A 10235-nucleotide genomic window follows, 5' to 3' on the forward strand; every position below is an offset into this window, starting at 1 on the left:
TCCCTCCTCCCTTCGTTCCCGGGCCCCCACGCCGCCCCCCGCTCACCGCGGCGCCGGCCTCCGTCCCCCTCGCGCCCCCTCAGCAGCGCCTCTTCGCAGACGCCGCCGTCGCCATCTTCCGTTCGCCGCCGGGACACTGCGCACGCGCCGCGCGCGCGGGGCCGCCGGGAAATGGAGTCCACGGTGCGGCCCGAACCCGCCCCTACCTCCGGCTGCGCGAGCGGCCTTCCGCCCTCAGCCAGACCACGCTGGGGCGCCCTTCGTTTCCGGCCTTTGAGCGCCGTGCCTTAAGGGAAATGTAGTCCCTTGGCAGAGGCACTGGACGGAAAGGAAGGTAGAGGCTTTTGGGAAATGGAGTTCTCGGTGGTTCTGAGTCCCTGGACGGCCGGCGTTAGAGCGAGCGGACAGTCCGGGCGACGAAGCCCTTAGGTCCTGGAGATGGTCTGTCGCCCCAGTGGATCCCAAGCAGAGGCTCCGATCCCCTCCACCGTTGGTCCTGACCATTTACACAGGCTGGAGCACTTCCAGCTGTCGGAAGCTTCAATCATCCAGTCTGTCCAGTGGGAATGTGGGTTCGAGGGCCTCTTACGGTCCTTATAGCAGCATAAGGACCTCTGCAATCCTCTGCGCTCTGAGCCCCCTTCCCTCCGCCGCCGTCATACTGGGCTCTGGCTATTCGCCCTCTCCTGTCGAGATGACGAAACCCACTGGAGTAGAAAAGCCCCAGAGTTCTGCCCTTGGCTTTAGCATCCGCAGCGTCTCCCACCTGCAGCTCCGTCCCTCTTCCGCCACCTCCAGCTTTCGCGGCCACGGGCTGCGGCTCCCGGCGCCTGAGGTCTATCTCCTCGCAATCCCGCAGGGGGCGCCCCAGCCCGAGCGCGCCGGCCCTCGGGGAGGCGGGAGGGGAGCCCGGGGCGGGCGAGAGCGGGGGGGGGGGGGGGGGGTGTCCCAGCTATAAAGCGTGGCCGCCTCCCGCGGCGCCCAGGACGGCTGGGACCCCGGGCGGTCGGACGGGCGGGCACCGGTCGGAACTCGGGCCGTGCCGGCTGAGAGATCTGAAGCGCTCGGTTTCCCCCCCCACCCCGGGCCGGAGCGGGGGCGGGAGGGGGCGCGGGCCCGGGGGATGCTGGGCTCTGTGAAGATGGAGGCCCATGACCTGGCCGAGTGGAGCTACTACCCGGAGACGGGCGAGGTGTGTCCTCGGGGATGGCGGAGCGGGAAGCGGGGGGCAGGAATCAGGGTGCGGGTGTAATCGAGGACAAGGATGGGGATTAAATGGGGGCCCCAACCACGGTTGAGGGGCGGAGGAACTGGAGACACCGAGACCAGGTGTAAGAGTCAGGGATGGGGGGGGGGGGAAGCACGGGAGTGCGGTTTAGGCTGACCGGAGCCAGGGCTTTAATGGGAGTCAGAAAAATTTAGGCAAGGGTCAGGTCATAGTTTACGCGTGAAGACTGGGGCTCGGGGACCCCCAAATCCAAGGGACTGAAATTTTAAAAACCAAAGATGGGAATCCGAGGTCCAGGATAGGGGACCCAGCTGGGGGATTGAGAAATGGGGTTCAAAATGGGGGGTGGGGGGGTGGGGGGAGGAAGACCGGAACGAAGAGATGAGAGAAAGGGGTCACCATGAAGGAAAGCGTGAGGCGGGAACTCAAGGTTAGAATATAGTTAAAGATGGGGGTTCTGGGGTAGAAATCAGAATTGGGGGCTGGGAGATAAACACGGGGGTGGCGGTCTAAGAATCAGAAAATAGGGGTTGGTGCTCAAAGAGGCGAGACATGGTTTGGGGGAGTCTGTAATAACAGGTGGCTGAGAGTTGGGGCTCAGATAGATGGGGGCCCAGATGGGGTCAGAGTTGGGAGCCTGAGAGCAGATGTGAGCCACGGCATTGGCTGGAGAGGGGTCAGTCTCCACCCTCCAACCCTATTCCTGATCCTTACGCCTCCCGACTGAACTTCAGTGGTTTAATTGTTTTCAGAGACCCTCAGCAGGGATACTCCTAATTGGAGGCTGGAGGGTTTCAGATTTCACACCACCACCCCCCCTTCCAGTTATCTCCAGTAATTGCCAACGTCCTTACTGTCCCACCTTCGACAAGGCCGCCCTTGGAGTAGGGGGCGGGGTGTATCTTAATTCCCGCACCTCAGCTGCCCGAAAGTCCTTACCCGAGTCTAACTCCCATTCCAGTTGCTGCAAGGGCTCCCCCTTAGCTCATTCTTTCTAGAGAGTCAAGATTGTGAAGTGACGGGGGAGGGGTCCTGGTAGGAGGGTTATGGGGGTCCAGACATTTGGGTTCCTAGCCTGGAAGGGGGCTTTAGGCTTCAGGTCGGAGTGGGGCTGGAATGGCTGAGAGCTCCAAAGATTCTGAGATCTGGAGGTTCCAGGGGCCCCACCGTGCCTGAGTTCTGGGTCTGGGGTTTGAAGCTTAGGGTGGGACTCCTGGTTCCCCAGGCCTGCGGGGCTTGGCAGGGTGCCCGGGAGGGGCCAGTCCTGGGGCTGTGGAGGTGTGAGGTGCACGTGGGGTGGGGCGGGCCGACCAGGGAAGGGATTGGGGGTGCCGAGAGACGGAGCTGGGACCTACTGGAGATATCAGTTGTGCAGTGGGGAAGGCACAGACCAGGTCCGACGTGGAGGCTCCCAGGGAGTGAGGGATCCCAGCTGAACCTAGAGAGTTCAGCCTGGGGACATGATTTAAGAGAACCAACTGCCGATCTGTGTTGGTGGGGTGGGGGGGGTCACATCTTGAAGAAGTAAGCCCTGCGGGGTCTAAGGACGGAGGAGTTGTCATTTGGGGCACAGTCTGAAGTTTAAGAATTTGTATGGAATCTGTCAGATATCCAAGGACAGTCTGGAGAGTCTAGAGAGGATTAGCATTGGGGGGCATATTTTGGAAGAGTTAGCATGTTGGGGGCTGGAAATGGAAACACGATCTGATGGTACCCCCAGCCTTTGGATCAGCCACCAGCAAAGCCACCTCCTCCCCCTTGGGTCTGAACAATAGAGAAACATCTGCACTCACTCAGCGTCTAAGAACTAAGAGGGTCCCCAAACTGCTTCCTGCGCACAGCACCCTCCTGCTGGGGTGATTGACACCCCGGATCAGGCTCCCCATCTGGAAGGAAATTGGAAAGTTAGCACCCTGGGGTGTCCCCCCTGGACTCCAGTTCTACAGATCAGCTGGTCCGAGTGCTCCCCCCTGTTAGAGATGGGAACTCTGAAGCCTCTCCGAGTGTCCGGGGGCTGCTTGAGGATCTGGACTGGGGCTGGGACCAAAAACTAGGCTTCTGGTTTCACACCGCCTTCCTCTGCCCGCTGTCACACCCTTCCTCAGAGACAATAAGGAAATGAAAGGAGAGAAATTCCAGCCTCCTGGGATAGGGGTGCAGGTCCCCTGAAGGCTTCCCCCCAGTCTCAGCCCCGCCCTGGCTGGGGAGATCCGGTTCACAGGCTCACACCCGGACACTGGGGGTTCATCCCAGCCCTAGGGCGTGGGAAAGCCCAGGGTGGATTAGGGCAGCAGGAGAGCTTGAGGTCAGATGCGAAGGAGGACTTCCGGGTGGGTGGGGACCAGAAAAAGGAGGGCCCTGGGGTCCTGGTCAGTCTTCCTCTGTGATACAAAGGAGTCCGATGGAGTTGGAGAATTGGAGTGGAGGTTGCAGAGGGATTTACCAACTCTCTGTGGATGCCCCTGAGTCCACTGCCTCCCTTCAGCTCCGAAGGACCCGCTTCCCTCATTCTGGGGAGAAGGCAGACGCAGCCAAGGTGGTGGTGGGGAGACCGGTGCAGGGAAGACGGGTAGCTGTGACTCCCGGTTTCATTGTGAGGCTTCTGGGGAGACGGCGATGCTGAATGGAGAGAACAGAGATACAAAGATGTGCTGGAGGGCAAGAGACCTGGCAGGGGAATGGGGTAGAAAGAGACAGGGAGAGAGAGGGTGGGGGAGAGAGAGATGGGGTTAGAAAGAGTTAGGAGGAGGGAAAGGCAGGGGGGTTGGGGAGAGATGAGCGAGAGGGAGAGACTGGAGAAGGAGGTGAAAAGAGAGGGGCGAGAAAGAGATGGGGAGGGACAGGGCTAGAAGAGATCGGGAGTAGAGACGGAGGGGAGGGAGACGCGGAGTGAGAGAGGGGAGGAGCACAGAGGTTCTGAGACAGGGAAAGAGATGGACAGATACATATGGAGCCAGCTGGGAGATTCAGAGACAGGGGACAAAAGAGCTACCTGAAAGCTCATGAGAGAGAGAGAGAGTCTCTACCTGCCCTCAGACTAAGGTTGGTTCCCACCTGTCTCTGACTCTCTGAGTGACCCTGGCAATTCCCTTTTCTCCCAGGACTTTGGGACCTGCAGACCCTTGCAGTGACAGGGTCTAAGACGGGACCCACTGACTCACCGCAAAGGTGGCTCCTCCCGGAAATAGGAAATAGAGCCAAATAGAGCCGCAGGAGACCCCAGCGTGGGGGAGGGAGCAGGGCAGACGGGGCTGTGAGGGACAGAGGACGGTAGACGGTGGATGGGAGGGTACAGGAACACCAGAAGGGAGAAATCTCCGCTTTACATTTTCCTTGTTTATCTTGTTCACTTCCTGCTAGACTGTCAGGTCTGCGAAGGGAGGCACTTCCGTCTGTCTTGGTCACTGCTTCTATAGCACGATCCCGAGTGGTGGTCTGGAGCCAGACTGCCTAAATTCAGAATCCCAGTTCTGCCCCCTTCTTACTGTGTGACCCTGGACTGCCTCTCTGGGCCTCAGCTTGCCCAGCTATGCGATGGGTGTCATAATAGCACCTCCCCCATAGTACCTTTGTAAAGGTTGAAAAGGAGACCTTTCCCCGTGAAGTGTTTGGAGCTGTGCCCGGCACAAAGTAGGTGGCCAATAGATATTTGTTCAATGGATGAAAGAATAGAGGGTTATTTAGAGAGACATAGCAACGTCTGCCGTAATCCATTGAGTGCAGATGCGTGTTTTTCCCCATTTGAACGTTTCTGAAATGTTTTACAGTCTGGAATGGGTCTTCTAGTCGGTAGCGTCGAGGGATTGACCGTGTTTTCTTCCCCCATTTTTATCGCTACTTGAAACAACGCTGCATCTTACCAATGACGATGTCTTAGATTTGACGATATATTGTAACTACATAATGTATATTAGGTTGGGGGTGGGGCGCCTGGGTGGCTCAGTTGGTTGAGCGTTCAGTTCTTGATTTTGGCTCAGGTCATGATCTCACGGTTTGTGAGTTCAAGCCCCAAGTTGGGCTCTGCACTGACAGCAGTGAGCCTGCTTGAAATTCTCCCTTTCTCCCTCTTTCTCTGCCCCATCCCTGCTGGTGCTCTATCTCTCTCAAAATAGATACAAATTTTAGGGGCGCCTGGGTGGCTCAGTCGGTTGAGCGTCCGACTTCAGCTCAGGTCACGATCTCGCGGTCCGTGAGTTCGAGCCCCGCGTCGGGCTCTGGGCTGACGGCTCAGAGGCTGGAGCCTGTTTCAGATTCTGTGTCTCCCTCTCTCTCTGCCCCTCCCCTGTTCATGCTCTGTCTCTATCTCAAAAATAAATAAACGTTAAAAAAATAAATAAATAAAAACAAAATAGATACAAATTTTACACACACACACACACACACACACACACACACACACACTAGATTGAAATCTATCATTTTGGATACTGAAACATTTTTGACCTATAACCACTGTAATTCTATAACCTAAAAGATTGATAGAGAGTACCCATGTAGGTGAGATGGTTGGAGAGATCAGCAGTTTCCAATTTTTTCAGTTTCAAGACCTCTTTACACGCTTAAAAAGTTATTGAGGACCCCAAACAGTTTTCATTCATGTGGATTATGTCTATCAGGAGTTACTGCACTAAAAAAAAATTTACTGCATTTGAGATTACAACTGAAAAAAATTTTAAGATATGGATTAATTAGTTTAAAAATAATAATTGTTTAGGGGGACCTGGGTGGCTCAGTCAGTGAAGCGTCTGCTTCAGCTCAGGTCGTGATCTCGCGGTTCGTGGGTTCGAGCCCCACGTCGGGCTCTGTGCTGACAGCTCAGAGCCTGCAGCCTGCTTCGGATTCTGCGTCTCCCTCTCTCTTTCTGCCCCTCCCCCACTTGTGCTCTGTCTCCGTTTCAAAAATAAACATTACAAATATTTTTAATAAAAAAATAAAATAATTTTTTAGTATACATGCTGTGTTTTTTGTTAAAATAACTATACTTTGGGGGTGCCTGGGTGGTTTGGTCGGTCAAGCTTCTGACTGTTGATGTTGGCGCAGGTCCTGACCCCAGGATCATGGGATCAAGCCCCGAGTTGGGCTCCTCACTCATTGCAGAACCTGCTTAAGATTCTCTCTCTCTTTCACTTTGCCTCTCTCTCTCTCTCAAAATGAATGAATGAATGGCTATATTTCGGGGTACCCGGCTGGCTCAGTTGGCCAGTCTTAGGATTGTCAGTTCAAGCCCCACATTGGGCATGGAGCCTACTTAAAAAAATAATAGAACAAAATCGAATAGAACAGGAGAGGAGAGGAGAGGAGAAAATAAAGTAACTATATTTCAAAACATTTAGTGAGAGGAGTGGCACTGTTATATTTTTGGCAAATCTCTTCAGTGTCTGGTTCAATAGGAGACAGCTGGATTCTTGTGGCTGCTCCTACATTTGGTCTGTTGTGATATCCCCTGCCCTGTGGCCTCTGGAAATCTCCACTGTATACTCATGAGAGAAAGTGAAAAGGGCTAGTAATATCTTAGCATTATACGCAAATAGTTGTGACCTCATGGACACCCTAAAAGGGTCTTGGAGACTCTCCAGGGTGTCCTGGGCCACGCTTTGAGAACCACTTAATGGGTGAGCTTCAGTATACGGGGGGCCTGGGGGGGGTGGAGGATGAGGTCAGGGATGGGGTGCATGAGGACGGAGAAGAGAGAGACTTCAAGAGACAGCCATCCACAGAGAGAGGTAAGGATGGGAGGGACTTTGTAGAAAAGGCAAGGCAGACAGACGGATAGATGCACAGAGGGGGCCAGTGATCCTTTGCTGACCAGCAGAGTAGAAACTCACTGACCTCTCCCCTTGTGTCCTTCTTTCCTTGCAGGTCTACTCACCGGTGACCCCAGTGCCCACCATGGCCCCCCTCAACTCCTACATGACCCTAAACCCTCTGAGCTCTCCCTACCCCCCCGGGGGGCTCCCTGCCTCTCCGCTGCCCTCAGGACCCCTGGCACCCCCAGCCCCCGCGGCACCCCTGGGGCCCACCTTCCCGGGCCTGGGTGCCAGCACTGGTGGAGGCAGCAGCTCAGGGTACGGGGGCCCGGGCCCGGGGCTGGTGCACGGGAAGGAGATGCCAAAAGGCTACCGGAGGCCACTGGCCCATGCCAAGCCGCCATATTCCTACATCTCGCTCATCACCATGGCCATCCAGCAGGCGCCGGGCAAAATGCTGACCCTGAGTGAGATCTACCAGTGGATCATGGACCTCTTCCCTTACTACCGGGAGAACCAGCAGCGCTGGCAGAACTCCATCCGCCACTCCCTGTCTTTCAACGACTGCTTTGTCAAGGTGGCGCGCTCCCCAGACAAGCCAGGCAAGGGCTCCTACTGGGCCCTGCACCCCAGCTCAGGTAACATGTTTGAGAATGGCTGCTACCTGCGCCGCCAGAAGCGCTTCAAGCTGGAGGAGAAGGTGAAGAAGGGGGCTGGGGGGACGTCCACCTCCAGGAACAGTGCAGGGTCTGCTGCCCCGGCCACCACGCCTGCTGCCACGGTCACCTCTCCCCCCCAGCCCCAGCCTCCACCGCCTGAGCCCGAGGCCCAGGGTGGGGAAGACGTGGGGGCTCTGGACTGTGGCTCTCCCCCTTCGTCCACCCCCTACTTCGCTGGCCTGGAGCTCCCAGGGGAGCTGAAGCTGGATGCACCCTACAATTTCAACCACCCCTTCTCCATCAACAACCTGATGTCGGAACAGACACCAGCACCTCCTAAACTGGACGTGGGGTTTGGGGGCTATGGGGCAGAGGGTGGGGAGCCCGGGGTGTACTACCAGGGTGTCTATTCCCGCTCTCTGCTTAACGCATCCTAGCAGGGGCGTGGGAGCATGGTGGGTGGGGTATGGCTGTAGCTCCCACCATCTGGCCCTTGGGGCCTGACCCACCTGGTGACACTTTGCTTGTCCCGTCAGTTAACATCTTGGCTGGTCTGTTACTGTGGTGACTGCTGTCTCTGTGGGCATCATGTCTATCCTTTGGGTACTGTGATGACTGCCATCGACATGGTGGTGGGCCCGCTGGGTGTTACAAAGACTGCCGTATTGATCGATGTTATAAGTTGATCCATTGGGTGCTCTGATGGCTGCCATCTTGGATGACATTTTAGTTGGCCCTTTGGACATGGTGATGGACGTCCTCTTGACTGACCCTTTGCATGTGATGGTGATACCATTGCAATTACAACTTCTTTGGCCCGTTGGGGGCTGTGATCCCTTCTTTCTTGGGGAACTTCTTGGCATAGGAGATGCCAAGTTGGCCAACATCCTGCATAACATCTTTATTTGGCCCATTGGGTGCTATGATGGCCACTATCTTGGTTGGCTGACATTACCAGTGCACCCTTGTGCACCATGACGGCCATCACAGCCCCTGTGTTGGCCATGTCATCACCATCTCTTTGGTGCGAGTTGAGTGAGGAATGGAGGTGAGAATATTCCTTGTTTTTTTTTTTTTTTGGGAGCCTATTCCCCCTCTCTGGTCCAGGAGAATCCAGAAAGGACTGGCTAGGGTGTGGGAAATTTCTACTGAAATCTGGTTCTTGCCTGGGAAGCGGGATACTGGCTGTGTTTGACCATTAAAGGCACTGTTTCTGCCTCTCGTGGAATGTCTCGTTTCCTTGGCCGGCGGGCCCTGTGGGGCTTGAACACCTGAATTGTCGTTTCCCTGTCCCCCAGGAGCTGGCTGCCTCTGGGGGAGGGGCTGGGGGAGGCATCGACCTGACCTTTGGCTCTTTGCTGTCCCTGACCCCAAGGACAGTTTGCTCATAGATAGCAGCCCCCGCAGCAGTGGGGCCAGGGCAGAAGGGGGAGGTGGCTCTGCAGTGACCAAGGCCATCTCCCCACCCCCACTCCCCAGACACACACCTCTCGCTCTGGGGCCCAAGGAGCCCAGGGGGCTGCTCAATTTTTGGTTAAGCTGGGGAGGAAGGGAAGGGACAAACAAAGCGTTAATTGAAGGACATGTTGTGTGGGGCTTATCCGTGTGTGTGTGGGGGGGGGTGGGCCTCTACTGGTCCTAGGATATTACTGTGCCCACTGAGGTCTCTGTGGTCTGCCTGTTGTTACCTCTGATTGTTACCTATTGTTCATATCCCTCGATTGTGTGGGTTTGCATGTCTGTTCTTACCCTGGGTGCTAACTGTAGGTGTCCTGATTTTGTGGGGTTTTTAAAAAATTTTTTTAATGTTTATTTATTTATTTTGAGAGAGAGAGTGCAGGCGGCAGCAGGAGGGGGGGCAGGGGGAGGGGCATGGAGAGAGAGAGAGAGAGAGAGAGAGAGAGAGAGAGGGAGAGAGAATCCCAAGCAGGCTCCACACTGTCAGCGCAGAGCTCGACGCGGGGCTCAAACCCACAAACCGTGAGATCATGACCCGAGCCGAAATCAAGAGTGGGGCGCTCAAACCGACTGAGACCCCCAGGCGCCACTGGCCTGGGATTTCTTACCATTTTGTGTGTGTTGTTCTCTTCGTACACCTACCCCTGGGGCCTTCTGGGTCTCACACTATCAGGTGCGGGTCTGTGTCTCAGTTTGTGTGCAAACCCGCGGCCCCAAGGAATCTGTGTGTGGCTCTATCCGTGTCGCGGGCCTGCCTGTCACTATGTGTCTTACGTGTACCTCTGCGAGTCGGCATCTGCCTGCGTGTTGACAAGCGCCCGCCTGGGTTTGCGCAGCGCGCCTGTCACTTCTGGCCGCAGGCATGTGGGGGGAAGGAGCTCGGTCTGCCTTTGGGAGCTGTGGGTCTCTGGGTGTCTCTGTTCCTCCAGGTCTCTTCCCTAGGCTCTGGGTCTGGTGTCAGTCGCTCAGATGTCCCGAGCGCACGGATCTCATTTCACGGAGGAGAAGCGGAGTTCAGAAGGAAAGGCCCTCGGCCAACATCGTTCAGCCGGGCTAGAGCAGGTGGCCAGGCCTGCTCTCGTTTTTTTTTTTTTTTTTTTTTTTTTTGTCCTTTCCTTATTTGGGGTTTGCCTTTCTTGGTTC

At 55.9% G+C, this 10235-nt stretch overlaps 2 protein-coding genes across 3 annotated transcripts in view; one reads left to right on the top strand and one right to left on the bottom strand.

The window, feature by feature from the left end:
* The window catches only part of SYMPK (symplekin scaffold protein), a 35780-nt gene extending 35575 nt beyond the window's left edge, over window positions 1-205 (bottom strand). The window contains exon 1 of one of the 2 annotated variants that reach the window (XM_086690146.1): window positions 47-205. The gene's annotated coding sequence lies outside the window, so the exon portion shown is untranslated. The remainder of the gene's footprint in view (window positions 1-46) is intronic. The other variant, XM_086690148.1, reaches the window with a different exon arrangement.
* A 767-nt stretch (window positions 206-972) lies between these two features.
* Window positions 973-8476, top strand: FOXA3 (forkhead box A3). The gene is made up of 2 exons (XM_086690153.1): window positions 973-1192; window positions 7088-8476. The coding sequence occupies exons 1-2, from the start codon at window positions 1124-1126 to the stop codon at window positions 8069-8071; spliced, it is 1053 nt and encodes a 350-aa protein (XP_086546279.1). The 5' UTR covers window positions 973-1123; the 3' UTR covers window positions 8072-8476.
* The last annotated feature ends 1759 nt before the right edge of the window (window positions 8477-10235 follow it).

Source organism: Puma concolor, chromosome E2, assembly GCF_028749965.1.
Source record: "Puma concolor isolate L17-30 chromosome E2, mPumCon1.1.hap2, whole genome shotgun sequence".
Classification (NCBI taxonomy): Eukaryota; Metazoa; Chordata; class Mammalia; order Carnivora; family Felidae; genus Puma; species Puma concolor.

What these genes read in the sequence shown, in the direction of transcription:
- FOXA3 (XM_086690153.1), top strand. Translation starts at nt 1,124, where the DNA reads ATGCTGGGCTCTGTGAAGATGGAGGCCCATGACCTGGCCGAGTGGAGC. An exon ending in ACTACCCGGAGACGGGCGAG is followed by an intron (nt 1,193 to 7,087) that starts GTGTGTCCTCGG and finishes CTTTCCTTGCAG; the next exon opens with GTCTACTCACCGGTGACCCC.